This window comes from Lygodium microphyllum, chromosome 23 (assembly GCF_053477565.2).
Source record: "Lygodium microphyllum isolate KBCC chromosome 23, Lygodium_microphyllum_v1.1.10, whole genome shotgun sequence".
NCBI classification, from domain to species: domain Eukaryota; kingdom Viridiplantae; phylum Streptophyta; class Polypodiopsida; order Schizaeales; family Lygodiaceae; genus Lygodium; species Lygodium microphyllum.
The window spans coordinates 3,810,902-3,829,461 of record NC_141157.1 but is presented as its reverse complement, the minus strand read 5'-3'; the positions used below and the strand labels follow the sequence as shown (position 1 = coordinate 3,829,461).

At 40.5% G+C, this 18,560-nt stretch overlaps 1 protein-coding gene across 3 annotated transcripts in view; it reads left to right on the top strand.

Moving 5' to 3' along the window:
* LOC148015818 (methionine aminopeptidase 1A-like) overlaps positions 1-18,346 on the top strand; it is an 82,239-nt gene extending 63,893 nt beyond the window's left edge. Inside the window, exons 11-17 of one of the 3 annotated variants that reach the window (XM_087663566.1) lie at positions 869-930; positions 1,052-1,150; positions 2,078-2,151; positions 2,245-2,314; positions 2,394-2,459; positions 2,723-2,811; positions 17,882-18,344. In XM_087663566.1, the coding sequence (XP_087519692.1) occupies positions 869-930; positions 1,052-1,150; positions 2,078-2,151; positions 2,245-2,314; positions 2,394-2,459; positions 2,723-2,811; positions 17,882-17,977 (556 nt within the window). In that variant the 3' untranslated portion in view covers positions 17,978-18,344. Of the gene's footprint in view, positions 1-868; positions 931-1,051; positions 1,151-2,077; positions 2,152-2,244; positions 2,315-2,388; positions 2,460-2,722; positions 2,812-17,881 lie in introns of all 3 variants that reach the window. The other 2 variants (XM_087663565.1, XM_087663567.1) reach the window with 2 other exon arrangements.
* The last annotated feature ends 214 nt before the right edge of the window (positions 18,347-18,560 follow it).

The window sequence follows — 18,560 nt, the reverse complement described above, 5'->3', positions numbered from 1 at the left end:
AGAAGAGTGTGGGACAAGAGAGGGATCCAAGAAGGTTCAATTGGTCAAAGAGAGCTGGATAGAATCCAAGGGGGCTAGGGGAGGAGTACATAGATCGAAACATGTTTTCATCATGCGGGAATGTGCCAAACGGGGTGGCCAAAAGTGGACAGTTTTATGGTACGAATCCGTATGGTACCATATGCTACAGATCATACGGAATGGGCAGGTCTGTATTATGTACTGAATTGCTGGATAGGGAAGCTTGTGACAAAGGGCAACATGATCAAATGGGTGGGCTGTGCCCACAACAAGGGCCCAAACAATGTGCATAAATAACAGGTTGCATGGATGCAAAAGTTAAGAGGCTGCTAGGCAGGAGGCCTTACCCTGCTGTGGATGTGCGTCTGCAAGCTCATGCATAGCAAGAGAGCGACTCATGTCTGAATATGCAGCAGAATATGTTTTAAGTACAACACCAGGGGGGCAGTGCTTGTCCTTAATTACTTACTAAATGGCTGGATAGGGAAGCTTGTGACAAAGGACATGATCAAAAGAGTGGGTGGCCCACAACAATGGCCCAAACAATGAGCACAAATGATAGGTTGCATGGATGCAAAAGGTTAGAGACTGGCAGATATGAGGGAATGGAGCTAGAAGACTGCATCTGTCAGGTATATGACTAGGAGGTATAGACTGAGGAGAGCAGTGTTGATATGCTGTGTGCTATGAGATACAAGGTAGGTATTAGTGCTTATCAGTGTCTTATGCGAGAGGTTAAGGTATCATAATCATATTCTGTCTGCATACATATTTGCTGAACAGCTCTAGAATATTTCTGTCTTGAAGTCCACATTATCTGAAGCTAAAAATTACTGTGATTTTTCAGGCGTTTGGAGGAAGGCGACATAGTAAATGTTGATGTTGTAGTGTACTTGAATGGCTATCATGGTACTTATACTTGGAACATTAATGGAAGGATTCAGGGTTTGCTTTCAACAAACCTTTCTGCTACCATAGATGATGTTTTTCAGGACTAATTTTCCATCTTTGTGGGGTTTTTTATTTGCAGGAGACTTGAATGAAACATTCTTCGTAGGCAAAGTAGATGAAGCATCGGAACAACTTGTTCGTTGCACATACGAATGCCTTGAGAAAGCTATTGCAATAGGTTAGTCACCTCCCTTGTATTTTGATAATATGCTGGTAGTTTATACTTTGTAAACAGGAAGTCTCATAAGTGATTTAGAACTACAACACCAAGGGGGTACTATAAGTCCGATAGTATCTTCAAATCGATTGTAATTTTTAGTTTCTTATATGAGTTTGGTGCTAATGAAGAAGTTTGGTGCTAATGAAGAGATCTGTAATAAGAATAAGGCCAGTGATTTGCACACTCTCGAGAATCATTGATCGAATGGAGAAGATATTGAGCTGCCTACTCTGTCCTCTTTTCTGATTTGGTTTGTCTGGCCTGCTTAGCCAAATTTACCAACCCTTAGTTGAGCTGGTCTTATCAGCCAGGTGGATGCATAATATGTGGAACCTAAGTTGTGAACATTGAGTGTGTCTGAACAGGATGCTTGCGCAACAGATTCACCAAGTTATAAATGGAGGACCTGTCAAGGCTGAATTCAGGATAAGACCAGATAAATCCATTTTGAACATATTGTTTTGAGATGCCAAGTCACATCTCTTGTCATTAATCAAGGATCAGCCTTGGCTGGTTCCCTCTAGCTCAGTGCTCAATGAATGCTGGCTGTTAGCAGTTAGAGAATGTGGATTTTACTGTTACTTTCTAGGGGTCCTTGATGTATGCCCCCAACCTCAGGCACTAGCCAAGCATTTCAAGATACTTTTAAGGTACAGTACACACACAATCTATTAACTCTGAAAAATTGCATCTATGGTAGCCACTTGCTCCAGGAAAAGGTCATATATTCTTATCATACAGTCACTGAAAGTAATTGGATCTGAACTGTTTTGTAAAGGCACTCCAAGTACTAATTCACTGCAATGAAAAAATAACTATTGCTTGATCAGACATAGGACTCTAGGTGGAGTATCATTACCCTCTAAAGTTGGACTGTTGTGGCAGTGAAACCTGGAGTTAGGTACCGTGAGATTGGTGAAGTTATCAACAGGCATGCCTCTACGTCTGGATTTTCTGTGGTGAGTATATTTAAATTCTCATCTCACATGTCAAAAAATCGCTTATGTTCACGTTTTTGATATTCATTGTGTTTGGATTACTATGGGTGATAGGTAAAGTCTTACTGTGGTCATGGTATTGGAGAATTGTTCCATTGTGCTCCCAATATACCACATTATGCAAGTATCCAAAGTTGAATAAGTTGTTTTTGGTAAGGTAAGAACTGAAACATTTTGTTGTAATCCCCCTTAACTTAGACCAGAAAACAAAGCTGTTGGCGTAATGAAGGCAGGGCAGATCTTTACCATCGAACCTATGATAAATGCAGGTGAGTATTATGAGTTAGAGCCTCTTCTGACTTGAGTTGGAAACAGGAGGCTGTTTTTGTTTTCTGTTTTCGTTTTTTCTTTTTTCTGTTGTTTTGATTTTTTTGGGGTTTGGGGCAGGGAGGGAGTTGTTAAGGCCCTAATCTAAGTGCTTGAGCAAATGTCCATTGCTGGATGTTTCTTTAGGGAATTGGGGTGGGGAGGGAATTGTTAAGGCCCTAATGTAAGCGCTTGAGCAAATGCCCATCACTGGATGTTTCTTTAGGGAATTGGAGGGACAGAATGTGGCCAGATGGTTGGAGTGCTGTCACATCAGATGGAAAATGCAGTGCTCAATTCGAGCACACATTGCTTGTGAGTAGACTAGCTTGTCACATTAGTTTTGAATTCTGATTCTGTCATTACTAGCTTTATATTAATCTATAGGCAGGAACTGCTTGTAATGTACTTAATGCTGTATGGCAATCAACTTTTTTGGTTCTCTCCCTGTGTCTGTCTGTCTGTCTCTCTTGTGAAGAAGCTTAACTTAAACGAGAATATTTACATCAGCCCTGGCCAGCCAAAGAAAATTATTGTGATCATAAGTGAAGCCAAAAGACTACCAAAATGTAGCAAACAAATATCATGTGGAGGGCACAACCGGAGTGGAGTGAACAATATGAAGCCATAGAGCAGCCACCTCAGTGAGGACCAACTCGGCTGAAACCATGGAAGAAATCTACCATAACAATAATCCTCAAACATAGGCCATGTGACCACAAATACCCGAGGACTAATCAAAAATCAAGGCATTATGGGTACACCAAATGTTCTAGAGAGCAGTCCATCTCAAAAAATGGAAAAGGCAAGGATGATTTGGTTGCAAAGTAGTCAAAGAAGGTATCTTGCTCATGACCCAAGAATGAATGTTTGTTTGCTGTTGTGTCACCGAAGTCCAGGCACGGGAAATAAAGCTCCAAAATGGGTAGGAGATGAAAAGACACCCAATAAGAAGCCTTCATATGAAAACTTTTCCTTGATAATGAAACTTGGACTTCCACAATTGAAGAAATCGCCATTTTTCTTTGCTATCTTGAACATGCCAAACTATGTTGGGCTTTCTCAACGACCTATCTCTTATCCTTGACCATGTTATGGTAAAAATCCAATTAACCAACCTTTTTAGGAAATCGTTGGATTCACAAATGGCCAGTTCTGCCAAGGGAAGAAGGTTGAAAATCAAGCAACAGAACATGCTGCTGAAGTTACTCTTGCAAGGTTGACCAAATATGGTCATAGTCTCTAGGCATCTGTAACTATTGGCGAGTGCAACAGAAAGAATAAAGACGGGGCTCACTAGGAATGATAGTAGCATGTATAGTCTACAGTCCCAATCTAGCGATCCGATTAAATTTATCTTGTTGCAAGTCTATGTCAAGCCAATCTAGTAGTGTGGAAGTGGCTAGCACTTTTGCTTGCAATGAATTAGCCTCCTTTCGGAGATCAAGAGGCCAAACTGTAGAGCGGAGAATCTCTTGCTAGGAGCCACTTAGATGAGTAATGGACGGAGAAATTTTAAGAGGTTGCCTTGAATTCAAAACATGCCACTATGAGTACGACCATGGGAGATACCAGTCTCCTTATTATTGCAATATTAGACCAAGGATGACTTTGCACACATAAAGCTTGCAAAAGAGCCAATCTCAAAGCTATCATGTGGAGATTGACATCCAACAAAGCAGCCCTACCCAGCTATTTTGGAGTAGTAACATGCTGCCAAGATATCCACACCTAACCCAGACAATTCCCCTTTTTTTTCTACAACATAAAGGGGATGGGCCACACCAATTCCAAGAGAGACTTCTCAGTCTAGGGAAGTAAGGAAAAAAATATAAGCCATACTGATCATGATGGACTGGGCCACTTTTCACTGCACATGAAGAGGCTATCTCTAAGATTTTCAATATATAAACCTATGAGGAACTCAAGAAGACATCCAATCAAGCAAGGTGCAAGGAGCCACATCCACATCAATGGGATAACCCAAAGTGTGAGGTAATTTCACCTTTATAAATAAGTGCTCCTTGCTATCCCAAACTTGCAAATCTATTTGCACAGAAGAAAATAGTGTAGATTTTTGAGCTTTGATACAAAGTCTCAAAGGCAAACCAAAGAGACTCTAAACAACCAATGTCCTATTCACATTGATCTGGTCAGTGTTCAAAAACATAAAGGAATCATGTGCCAGAGATTGACTCAAAAGGTGATCACCACTAGGAAGAGTTAAACCAATGATCTCCCCATCATCAGCCAACTTATTTTACAAAGAGAGCATTGAGTGAGTGACCAATGTATATAACAAAGGACTAAGAGGGTATCCTTGACAAAGAGAATGAGATAGGGCAATGCCATTTGTGAGAGACGACCCCCCCATCCCCTCCCTCCTCCTCCTCCTCCTCCTCCTCCTCCTCCTCCCCCCCCCCCCCCCCCCCCCAACAAAGCGTAATATGTGCCACAATATCACGGTTGATGATATTAATAAGAGAAGTCATGTGAGGACAAAAATCCATGATATCAATTAAAAGACCGACTAACATGATCAAAAAGCATGTTCGATATCTAGCTGGATTATAACAATTTGTTGGCCAGAGGCTTTGGCACAATCAATTCCCATATAAACATTCTGTAGTTGATGTGGATGAATCAACTACAGGAACACTTTTTGTAATCTGTCGGTAATGATTTTGAAAAAGATTTTGTATCAAAAAACCCATAATAGAAATGGGTCTTCATTGCTTCACGGTGTACGAGGAAGGAACCTTGGGCAGCAAATGAGTGACCACAATCTTCCAATCTGAAGGCATTGAAGTGGATATGTTGGCAAAGGCAAGTCAGTGGGTTCTCAAGTCGTTCAAAATGGATTGAAAACAATTACTTAGGGAGGCCATTCCACTTGGGGATTTTTCTACGTGGGACAACACATTCTCCACTTCAGTCTCATCTCTCTCTCTCTCTCTCTCTCTCTCTCTCTCTCTCTCTCTCTTTGTAATAAGTAATATTATATTAGATTACGTGAAGAATATAAAAGCCATGACAAAGAAATAGGTGAAATTGCCGTATACCAAGGAACCAAGTCCTCCCTAGGGAAAGGCCAGCATGCTAAACGAGATCTAAGTGCCAATGTAGAAGACCCTTGAGCCTAGCAATATATCCCTGAACACCAGAGGTTGAGTCAAAAACAAATGCATTTCGGGTGACCTAGTTGTGCCAATAGCCCCAAAATTTGAGAAGATGCAACAATATCTTCATAGGTGGCTACGCCAGAGTGGGATATTCTACCTTAGCAAAGACCCAATCAAAGGGGCTCAATGATGGCCCAACAAGAACTTGTCAAATATCAGACATGATGGTCTAAATTTTTCTAGCTAAAGGGTAGGAAATAAATCTATGATGAGCAGATTTTGTAGAATAATTGCCATTCGACCTTTGGTGCTTTGAAAGAACCAAGGCAGGGAAAGGCTGCCGATCAACACTCACCAAAGAAGGATCTTACATTTGAATGGACTCTTATTTAGCCACCTTGTGAATGCCTTGAATAACATACTATACTCAACAATTAAAATATTGATTTGTTTTCAAGACTTAATATTTCAAAGAATGGAGAGAATAAATACTTGAAGTTGAATATAACAACTTACAACCATGTAAATATAAAAGTAATGGAGACAAGATTGAGGGTTGAAGATGGGCAACAATAAACACACCCCCCTCTTCTCCTCCCCTTGCTGAAGGAATTTATTTCTGCTCATCCGAAGTCCTTTAGGAACAATTAACTAGAGAGTGAGGAGGAGTAGTTCTCACTCTCACAAGATTATAAAAAGATATACATACACACATGTATCACTTACTATGCAATAAAAATAATATATTTCTTTACAATATGTGAGTAGAAAGAGGGAAAATCAGCCTTTCTCTATCGTTGATTAGTAATACATTGATACGGCTTGATTCTTGTTCTTGAAATGAAAGAAGAGCTAAAGCAAGAAGGGTTGATAAATTTACAACTTTGTTGTCTTGTAAAACAAGTAAAAGAAGAGGGAATATGGACCTATTTGATGGTGAAGGAGTGAAGAATGATCATGAACATAGATGGGGCTAACTTTAGGCTATCTTTAGCTGCTGTATAAGAGTTTATAGCAAAACCGAGTCCTTTGTTTTTCTCCTTGGCTACTCATCCCATTCTGATGATGTTGAGTAGCCTAGCGGCTAATAGTGAGCTGATCGAACTCTCTCCCCCTTTATAGGAGTATTTGGTTGGCCAAGCTTTGGCGGATGTACTCGATCTCGGGAGAGGGCTCCATGCTAACCAAGGGACGAAGAAGATCCACCCTGTAATATGAGAATACCACGTGAAAGGAGAACTTTGAAGATAGTTAGGAGACTGGATGAGCTGTAGAACCTGAAACTCAACCTCGTGAGAGAAGCCACTAGCTTCATGACTCCATGCTGGAAGGAATACGAAGGCCTAGCCATCAAGTCGTTGTTGAAGTCCCAAGGACTTCGATCTAGGTAGATCCTCTAGATCTTGGGTATGAGTGGAGGAAATGATTGCTCAAAGGAGAGCCACTCCTCGAAAGTGAAAGGTGGTGGTGTGTGAAAAACTTCATGGCACATAGGATCCCTCTCTGAATTGGAAGGAGTAGAAGTAGGTTCCCCCTGTGAAGCGAAGAAGAACTAGAAGCCCCCTCTGAGGGCGAAGTAAGAAAATCCCCTTCTGAATCCCAGTTCGCGGGCTCTCAAGAGAGTGGATTGTGGAGGAGATGTGGGCCGTGGAAGCCACTGTACCCGGAAGTGGGTAGGGGAAACCTCCACGTAGTGGGGTGGTTTTCAGGAGGGGTTATTGCCTCATAAGGTCTTAGAGCCTCCGCGTGCTCGAATGGACTTAGTGCGCATTGAATGCGGCTTATTGCCTCGAGCATAATACTCTAATAGCCAATGCTGAACGATCTCTGTGGCCCAGAAAGGAGAGGTGGCACAAGGAGTGCCTGGTGGAAGATGCATGTACTCCGGAGGGGTGGGGAGCAAAGGTCGATATCGACAATCATCGGTGGAATGACCATTCATACTGCAGTAGGAACACCTAGTAGAAGGGCGATCTGTTGGGGGAGACGCCATGGTAACGGTGTGGTAAACTGGATAAGGGAGGGTGGGAGCGAGAAAAAGGATATCTCCCAATGCTCAGCAGAAATGATAGAGAAATCAAATGTTGATGCTGAACCCGCCATCAATCTTTGTCTTCTCTGGTGAGGAGGATCTTTGTGGCCAAACATAGCCAAGGAAGGCTAGATCAGTAGTAGCAATTAGTATATGCTGAAATCAGCTCCGCACAGTGTGTGGTAGGTTGGAAACATGCACCAGATTGTTATAGACAGCAATCGCCAGTGGATATCCATTCATTGCCTTTGTGGTTGGTGGGTGGCTGTAGAGAATCCACAATACGAAGATTTAGACTCCATAGGCAAAGGGATAGTCCAGTATCTCGGCCACCGCGAAAATGTCATTGGATATGTGTAAAAAATAAAGGACAAAACTTTTTTTATATATACACTTTAAATATACAAAAATGATATTTATTATTATCCAGTTAGGAGAAGTGATTCAGTTACTTGAGTAGCACTATACTTAGTCGAAGACATAACAAGATACCATGTCAAAAGATGACATACTAGCGAGACAGTAGGGTTTGTGGAGAGGAACACAGAGTGAACTTTGCAAACATGCAGAAGAGAAAAGAAGGGAGAAGAAATTTTGATGAATGGAATGATGAAGTTCTGAATCATGGAGTGAATGTGATACAAGGGAACAAGGGTGTCGTAGCACAAGGAAGATGATGAAGACAGCCACGAACCACGAACCATGAACCGCAATGTCCTCCTGAAGGGGTGTGAGGGTAGTGGAGAGGTTGGAGACAAGAGGCGACGGACTGAATGAATCAGCCGTAAGGAATGAATGAGAGAGTGGTCTATAAATAGACATAGTTAGTCAAGGGTGGCGTCCCTTTTTGGGGCTGCAAATCCTAAACACAAACCCTAGACGCAAGACGTAGAAATGCAAACTGCGGGTGAAGGGTGAAGGGTTTCTCAACAAGATGACACCTTCATGTTTCTCAAGGCAGATCTTGATAATATGCAAAGAGCAATGGATACATGGGACTCATGCCTTGATGCTACATATTAATGCATCTAAATCAGTCCTTATCAGGTGCATTGAGAGTGATCTTCAAGCCTTGAGCTAGCAATTCGAGGTTGTGCTTAAGGGCTTTGTTTTTAGGCATCTAGACTATCTTTTGGGGATGTAGGTTTTGCCCAAGGTGCTAATGCACTAGATCTTCTCAAGCATTATGAATAAGTTTGTGTAGTGGAAATTGCAAGCTTGGCCTTTCCATGTAAGATTAAAAATAACTTAGATAATCATAGTATCAATGGTTTCATATTACCTCCCCTTGCTCCCTTGGTTAAAGTCTAATTTACGGGAAATTACTAAACCTATCGGGTTCTTACTTTGAAAAGAGGACCGTACAGGGATGGTGGGTATATCATGTATCTCTTGGTACCATGCTTGCACTTCCAAAAGAATGGGTAGTGGGGCTGTTCTGGATTTGGGGACACATATGACTGCTCTGCGTAGGTCAATGTTTTGGGAAAGGGTAGGTAGCTCTGGTCTTTGATTGCCAAGTTTATCCTTGAGACTCTAGGTATTAGGCATGGGAATATCAATATTTCTGCTTGATGGTGGCATGTGATTAATGTTGAACAGCTTCTTCATCTTAAGTCTCCTATGCTTTTGAATCTTCTTGGTACCCATCTCCAGGTTGAGAGAAGCCCTGAGAGTTGCTGGAACAAGCCTTCCTTCCATGGATGGGTGGCAATTTCCCAATTACAACTTAGTTACAGCAATAACATTTATTACAAAACCGAGAAATGGAAATTAACTTACAATCTTGGACAATGGACACCTTATCGGCCACAAAACTGCCGCCTCTTTTGGTATTTCTTTCACTTGATTCAAAAGAAGTTGATGTACAATGGGATTCTCCCAAGCCCTTTTGGTATTCCAACTTGTTTTCCAAAATGACCAATAAGTATTCAATCTGATTTGCCTCTTGATTCGGGCAGTCAATTGGCCTTTACCCTCTTTGATGGAGATGGAAAATGCTCCAAACTCATTGATTTGTTGGTCCTTGCACTTGAAATTGACTAAAAACAGCTTCAGCCTTGTTGAATCCAAGTCTTGGAGCTTTCAATTTTTGGCACGCTTCTCGAGGCTATTGCTAAACCCTAAAGTTTGTTGCAAATTAGGGTTTACAGTAGGAAAATCTGAAATTTCTCTACCTATGGTGATCTCAATGGTGTAATCTTCGGAGCTAGGCTATAGAAAGGTTAAGAGATGAGAGAGAATGCTGAGGAGAGAGAAAATTCAAGCTTTTTTTGTGAAGAAATGAAGAAAATCAGTCATTTACTACTATTGCCTTGTCTCAATAGCTTGTAGATGCTGTCACCGGCTGTTGATTGGTCTTCTCTTGCCCTTGGCTACCTTTAAAGGTTCTCAGATGGCTGCAAATCAAACCAACAGCATCTTCTCCCTCTCTTTTGCAAGTTGAATGCATTAAAATGCCTCTCTTGAGCCTCTAAAGACGTTTTTCAGTCTTGCATGGGCACTTTTGACAAGTGGTAGCCTTCCCAAATGGTTTTTCTAGGATTATCCATAATTATTAATTATTAAGTTAATATTATGAAACCAACCTTCCTTCTGTTGATGAGTGGTTATTCCCTAATTACAACTTAGTTACAATAGTAACATTTATTACAAAACTGAGAAATACAAATTAACTTACAATCTTGGATAATGGATACCTTGTTGGCCCAAAAACTGGCACCCCTTTCAGTATTTCTTTAACTTAATTGAAGAAGAAGTTGATATACAATGGGATTCGCCCAATCCCTTTCGGTATTCCAACTCCCCTTGTTGTCCAAAACGACTAGTAAGTCTTCAATCTGATTTCCCCCTTGATTTGGGCAGTCAATTGGCCTTCACCCATTTTGATGGAGATGAAAAATACCTCAAATTCATTGGTTTGTTGGTCCCTCCACTTGAATTTTACTGAAAATAGCTTCAGCCCTAATGAATCCAAGTTTTGGAGCTTTCAATTTTTGGCAAGTTTCCAGAGGTTGCTGCTAAACCCTAATTTTTTCTATAATCTTAAAAGACTGGTGATCTCAATGCTGTAATCTTCCGAGCAAGATTGTAGAAAGGCTGGGAGATGAGAGAGAAAATTCAGACATTCTTTGCAAAGAACTAAAGAAAATCAGTCATTTACTATTGCTGCCCTGTCTCAACAGCTTGTAGATGATGTCACCTGCTGTTGATTGGTCTTCTCTTGCAATTGGTTGCCTCAGAAGGTCCTGCAATGGCTGCAAATTAGACCAGGAGCATTCCTCCCTTTCTCTTGCAAGCTTAATGCACTAAAAATGCATCTCTCCAGTCTTTAGAGACATTTTTTAGTCTTGCATGGGTATTTTTGCCAAGTGGCAATCTTTCCAAATGATTTTTTCAGCATTATTCATAATTAAATATTAAATTTTAATTTTCAAATATTAAAAATTAATCTAATAATTATTTCGGTGTCTAGAAAAATAATTTGATTGGTTAGGCAACTTCCATTCCTAGTGTCTCTACATAATTTTTAATCATCTGATTGGCGTTAAGTACTACTAAACACCACTTTTCTAGTGTCATCAATTGACACGTATGGTCAAATGAATGACCTAGGTCAACAATTGGCACTAGAGACCACCAAGTACTTGTGTGACATAACTTATAGTAAATTTTGCCTTTGACATCTTGTGATTTCCTTGGGTCGAGGGCTCGTAAATTTATTCTAACCCCTGTAACATCTCACATGTGTAACATTTACTTAACCATGTGATTAAAAATTAATCCACATATTAAGTGAGGTTTCAAAAATACATGTTCTCATGAGAGAGACTGTCATGTCTTTTGATTAGTTTGATGCTACTTTTATATTCCTTGAGGCTATCATAATTGTGGAACTCCATTTCAAGCTCTTTGCAAGTCATAGAGCCTCTTCCCCCTTTTGGATCAAGAGGCACCTTGGTAGGATTGGATGAGCAATGATCAGCTGCATTTGGGCTTTGTTTCAGTCAATCAGATATACCACTTGCTTGTACGAGATTATTCAGACGACCAACACCACTTGCGGTCTTCACAAAGATCAAGTTTGATGAAAATTTGTAAAACTGATAGGCTAGCACAACAAAATGCCTTCTAGATCTAAGGTCTTCATTTAGTGAACGTTGATTGGTGCTCTTCCTCTTGTCTCTACTCTCTCCAAGCGGTGGATTTACAATGGTGATTGTTTCTTTTGTCAAATATATGTAGAAAACCCCTGCCATCGGTTCTTTGCTCGGTGGCACAAGGAGTTGGTAACACACCTAGAAGGGACTATAGCTGTAGGTGATAGTGGTTTGAGGGTTGTTCTAGCAAGCCAACATCATATTTGGGATGTTTCATAAGGAGATAGCTTTCATGGCTATCTAAAAAGGGCAGTAATTGATTGCTTTCATTTTCTTGTGATGGAAGTCTAAATTCTCTCTCTCTCTCTCTCTCTCTCTCTCTCTCTCTCTCTCTCTCTCGCATTCTCTCTTATTCTCTAGCGCTCTCTGAGGTTATCTTAGTTGAATCCAACCATTTGAGTCATTAGAGGTAGAGATTTCGATTAATCTTTGCTCTAAACTCTAATTTATAATAGAAATTAGGGCTTGATAGCTACCTTGGGATGCATGCTAGAATTGAGGCCTAGGACTTGAATTCTATTAGTTGAAATTGAAGAATTTCAGGGGGATTCAGGCCAGCTAGCCAATATCAAATTTGGGATTGTATTTGTCTCGTAAGAAGTAGGGTGAAGGTGAATTCCTAAGTAAACCAAGGGGCAAATTGGTTTGGAGATTTGTTGGTCATTTGTGATAGCAAGAGGCACTTGGATTAGCGGAGGAGATTGGTGAATCTCAGTTATACTCCATCCATTTGCAATTGAAGATAAAGAAATACTACAAGGGGCGCTCGATTTGGAGCCAACAGGTTGTCCATTTTCCAAGATTAGAGTGGTAAAGTGTACATTTTAGTTTATGTGATTTATTTGCTTTCTGTAATTATTGCTAAATCAGGTTATTACCACTCTCTTCGAGGAGGAAGGTTGGTTTCATGGTTCCATTACCGGGACACCATTAAACCCCTTGACTTGGTGGGCCCGAGGCACTTGATTGAAGGTCAGAAGCGTTACTCCAATGTTGAAAATGTATTCAATTGACCAATTACAACAACCATGTGTTCTTACAATGAGATGGGATCAAGCAGTGATGATGCATCTCATTCTCAAAATGCACATAATGAAGGGAAAAATGCAATGCCTAATCTTGAAATAAGCTGACAACATGGACAATAAGGAGAAAATGTGGTTATTGACCAAGAAGGATGTCCTTCTAGGTCACAAGATGCTAATAACCGGCCAAGAGGTAAATAATACCTTGATCTATTCAAGGGTCTGGTTGAAGGCAGTGATAAACATATTTGTTCAATTGGCCAAAGATCTCCACAGTTTCAAAGATCTTTGAATTCCCCCAAAAAGGACAAGGGCAAGAAGAAGATGTCATCTTCAAAGGCCTTTGGGCAGCAAGAAGCTTCCAAAGGGTAGCTACCGCAGCCTAAAGATGCATCAAAGATTGGGGATGAGCAAAAGAAAATGCTATTAGTGGGATTGGATATCCCAAATGAAGGCCATTTTGCTAGTGCCAATCCAATAGGTTTTGGATAGTCGGGCATGCATGCAATGATGGGGCAGCCAAGACTAAAAACAAAGAGATTTATAACTGTGAGCATTACTAATATCGGGGTGAGGATCGAACCAAAGCTCTTGATATCATTGTAAATGCTCGAATGATATAGTGTATTCAACAATTGTAGTATTCGTTTACTTTTAAGTTTTGATCTTTCAAGAAATGGAGAGAACAAATAATTAACATTGAATATGACAATCTACATCCATGGAAATATAAAAGTAATGGAGATGATGGAGATCCTGTCGTCCCCTCCACTCCCCCTCCCCCTCCCCAAAAAGAATTTATTTTTGCTTAACCCAAGTCTTTTAGGGAAGAGCTTAGTTACAATCAATTAGAGAGTGTGGAGAAGTAGTTCTTACTCTCACAAGATTATAAACACATGTACGTATACACATGCATGACCTACTATGTAATAATGAGAAGAGACTTCTTTACAAGATGTGAGTGGAAAGAGGGAAGATTAGCATTTTTACATCATTGATTAGCAATACATTAATACGGCTTGGTCCTTGTTCTTGAAATGGAAGAAGAGCTCAAGGAGATAGGGCTTTAATGAATTTACATGTTTGTTGTCTTATAAACCATAGTGAAAGAAGAGGGAATATGGGGGTATTTGATAGAGTGGTGGATGATGATATAGATGGATAGGGCCAACTTATCTTTTCTTTAACCCACTATATGGGTCCACCATAACTTGGGACTACATATTAGTGGCCAACTATAATCCAACATAATCATTTTTCACAAGGCCTTAAAAGTATGCAAGCGTCAAAGAAGCATTGGATTTAGTGACCAGCCAATGATGATATTTCATCATGAGATGATACACGGAGTAGTTGAAGCCTTTTCAAGATTAGGTTGGCTTGCAAAATCCCTATCTTGCAAAGGACGATCAGAATTAAGGGCGGAAAAGGACCACCTATGTTGCAATATCATCAAAATTTGTCCCCATAAGTTAGGACATCTGGGAGGGATCCTCAAAAGCCTCCTAGCTACGTGGAAAGGCGTCAATACACCCTACCTTACCAAAGGGGTAGCAACAACAGGTAGATACATTGTCTGTCATAGAATTGGCTATCTTTGACTCTCTCTCTCTCTCTCTCTCTCTCTCTCTCTCTCTCTCTCTCCATATTACATCATCTCCTCACTACAATACTCAATAATCACTCACAATAACCCTTCTTTGGTTCTGAATACCCCTCCCAAGATGTGTGTCTGATATAAAAGATCACTAGAGCCACTACAGTGACTTTTCATAGCTCACTACTGTTACTTCACTCCAGTCTTTACTTGAGTCTTCAGCAGCTACTTCTTCCACTTCCTTGAGCTCTTTTGAACTTGCATTTATCTCTTTCCAAGGTTAAATAAACCTTCCCCTTCACACTAAAAACCATGGACTTTCAACTTTCGAGAAAGGTTGAATCCTTCTCTCAAGCATGACCATGTGCTCATGCTTTTTCAAACTATCTTTTAGATAGAAGCTTGGTCCTATAGATAGAGTGTTCTTCACAACATACACTATTAAAACCATCAAAAGTTGTAGATAAGCTCAGATATACGATGTCTCATGTTTTTCATTTCAAGAAAGTAGCTTTGACACATCCAACAATTCCATGTGAAAAGAGTTAGCAGCCAAGCGATTCTCTATTGGATACCTGTGCATCTTTTGAAGAACAAGTTTTTATAAGCACACCAAGTGAGTCACTAGAAAAAGGAAGATGTTGAGAAATGAGCATCAATGTTTAGGATGTGCTGATATGAGCCTTGAATTGGTATTACCATGCACATGTCCTTGGTCCTCCAGGCAAAAATGGGCGATAAAGACCCATGGGTGATGATCAGTGCACATAGCACGAAAAAGCAACCAACTAATAGTCTATAGTTGCTAGATAGGAAAGATACGATACAATGTGGTAGAATTAAGTTTGGTACTAAATGGTACCTTAAGATTTTATAATATACGGTATAGTTTTTGTACGAAGAAATAAACTTGTTTTTAAAAAAATTATGCAACATGCCATTCAACAACAGACATTATACATGGATTGTAGATCATAGGTAGGACTTAGGAGTGGATACAATGGTACAAAAAAGAGAAAGGCCTAGAGTGAGGCATCACTATTATTATCATCAGGGCCATCTGAGTGCAAGCTTGCACTCAATCACTGTGCATGCAACCTCAATGTCCGCAAGTTGTCGTCTTTCTCTAAGAAAGGCAACCAATCCATGCACATGACCCTGAGCTTGAGAGAGAGAGGATTGCCTCTCGTGTGCTGCATCAACCTTCAATCTTTGTCTTTTGCCAGACTTGGATGTGAATGTGGAGCTGGCATCACCAATGGTAGAGGGCTCACTTGCATTGGTTGAAGATATGCCTATACTTGAGGTTTCCTCATGAGTAGGCACAGGTCTTGGTGCTACTATGCCACTTCCACCTCATCTAGTGGATCCCTATCTCATCTTGATGGGAATCTTATCCGCGATGTTTTAGGGATTTCCTTGCATGGAGCAATTGGTCCCAGCCCGTCTTGGAACGATTTTGGAGATGTCAAGTCGCACCACTAGTGTAGCGCTTTTTGCAATACTTTAATGTCCAATGGTGGGAATTGAACTTCTTTGTGCCCTTCTTCACATGGATGGCATGAAAATTGAATGCCCCATGCTTCTTATATGTTATGATGCTGATGGAGAGGAGAGGGAGCCATGATAGATGCCATATTACCGGGCAGCCCTTTGCACATTATAGATCAATTGCTCAAAAGAGTGACTATCCTTAGATGAGAAGTCGAGCAAGAATCCATCAAGCAAGTGCCTCATATAACCGTTAATGACTAGGTGTTTTGAGTAAGATGAATTGAAGCGTTAGGAAGCTTGTCTAAAAACTATGCAAAAGGAGCAATGGGTTGTTCAAGCATCTCAAACTGCAGGGGAAAGCGATTGGGCAAGGCATATTGTTGGAGTACTTGCATCTCCAAAATCCCCCACAAAAAAAGTATATTCCTGCATAATGTATAGATGATCCAATTGAGACCATGTGGCTATATCTTGTGCTGAATAAAAAGTGTATCCCGAGGCTAGTGGTAGAAGAAGCCAAGACCAAAGGTCTTGCTTACGAACGACCAAAGCAAAATCATTCCAAGCATGACACTCAAGTGCATTCATCACCGAGTGTTTAGAAGTACAATGTGAGGGATCAATGCACATGTTAAAATCCCCCATCAAGAAACCTGGTCTACCGAGGGACAAAAATGCTTTTTGTCTATCCCTCAAATGATGTCTAGATAGGGGATCATTTGGGGCATAGAGCCCAATCAGCCATAGAACGTCCCCTTGAAACAAAATTTTGATCACCAAGAAGCGGCCAAACTCATTATTCTAATTTCTTAGCAAGCACGAGCTGAAATTTCTCATGAAAAACCATGAGCACATTGGAGTAATGCATTGTAGGACCCCCAGCATAAAACAAGTGAAACCCATGGCAATCCACAATGTTCCTTGCTTGACCATGACTCTTATGCTTGAGAGCATGTAATACATTCCGTTTGTTTTCATGCAAAACATGCTACATGTCATGCTGCTTGCTACGAGAGCAAATTCTAGGCACATTCCAAGCGGCAATCTTCATATGCATGAACAAGAAAAGATCAAGATAGATGTTGATTTTGCCGCAATTTAACTTTTTCCGCCTGGATTTAACTCTCTTTGCCAATGCCTTGAGTACCCCATCATCCAAAAAGTCAGTCAACACTGCAAATGCATTCTGCCCTTGATGATCAGACTTGGAAGTAGAGGGATTATCCCCTCGCTTATGAGCTGATTTTTGATATCGACGATCCTAGGGAGTGAACAATGAACACCTTGTCTTTCCTATCAAAGGTGAGATGGATTGGCAGATCCCTAGGACGATCAATAGACACTTTAGCATTTGTTGATCTCTGTAGAGCAGAGGAAAGTCACTTTAGAAACAATACGGTCAGAAGGCTTATCCTTTGTTCTCACATATGTACGCAATGGTTCTTGAGAGCTTGTGCGTGAGGCAGCTGCTTTCTTGTTTGTTTGCATGATGATGGAAAGAGCATGAGAAACAAATAGCAGTTCATGCTCATGTCTCTAGTACTTAAAAATGCACTACCATTATTAAGGTGTCGTGCGTCTTTTTTGTCGTTTACTGGACAGCAGATGTGAGCTTCAACCAGACTCCTGTGTCTTTTGCACATGTTAATACATTTTTTAAATTTGACTCACATGTTTTGTTTTAGCACGTCGAATGACTGCACTGCTTCACAGCTTGGAGAACTCTGTGATGTGCTCCTATTTCTAGGCATGTACACCTTTGCTTTATGTTGTGAGTATCTAATTCAATCTCCCGGTGGTTTGTAATACAACTGCACCTCTGTTAATACATCCTTGATTTTGAACGAATACACTGCGACAAAGCCTGCACCAGTCTTTGTGAAATTCCTACCTGACCTGTATACCAAGTTTTTGTAACACTCCCGTGTTTCTGATTTACTTGTAAGTTTTTGCAGGTCACAGATACAGGGGTGGAGGTTCTTACAGCCCGCTTGCCAAGTTCACCGGCCGTATTTCCCTGGCTTTCTGAGCGAAGTCATGATGATGCGTAGCAAGCTTTTGTAGCTTCCATTTGTACTCGAGCTCTTTGAATGAATGACATCTGGAAATTTAATAAAAAAGTTGCTGAGCTCCTTTTTATTGGAAATGCCTTTATAGTTGAATGAGTAAAGCACGGATGATTTGTTTGTCACTCGTGCGTGCCATTTGTTTATCAATAAGTCAAATGGCGATCTTCCCACCACGAATTTCAGCAAAAGTTGCTAGATGCTTGCCATGTTCCGTTCTAGTCGCTCCAGAGCTCTCACCTCTTAATTTTAGTTTTAGAGGTAAATTTCAAAATTTGAAGGCGGGATTTTCATATATTGTTAAATGGAGAAATTTTAATCATCACAACAGTAGTGGGGTAATTGATGAAACATCCTATTTGGATATTGAGTAGTACATCTATCTATGAGTCATTTTTAAGATTGGAAAATGCGAGTCTACGTAATAATGGCAATATCAGTATATAATGAAATGTATGTTTTTAGTTAGGAGTATTGAATATGCTCAAGAATTCTAAGGTGTTCCATGGTGAATAATTTGTTGGGCACTTACAATATTTGTATGTACAACTAGAGTGAACAACATACC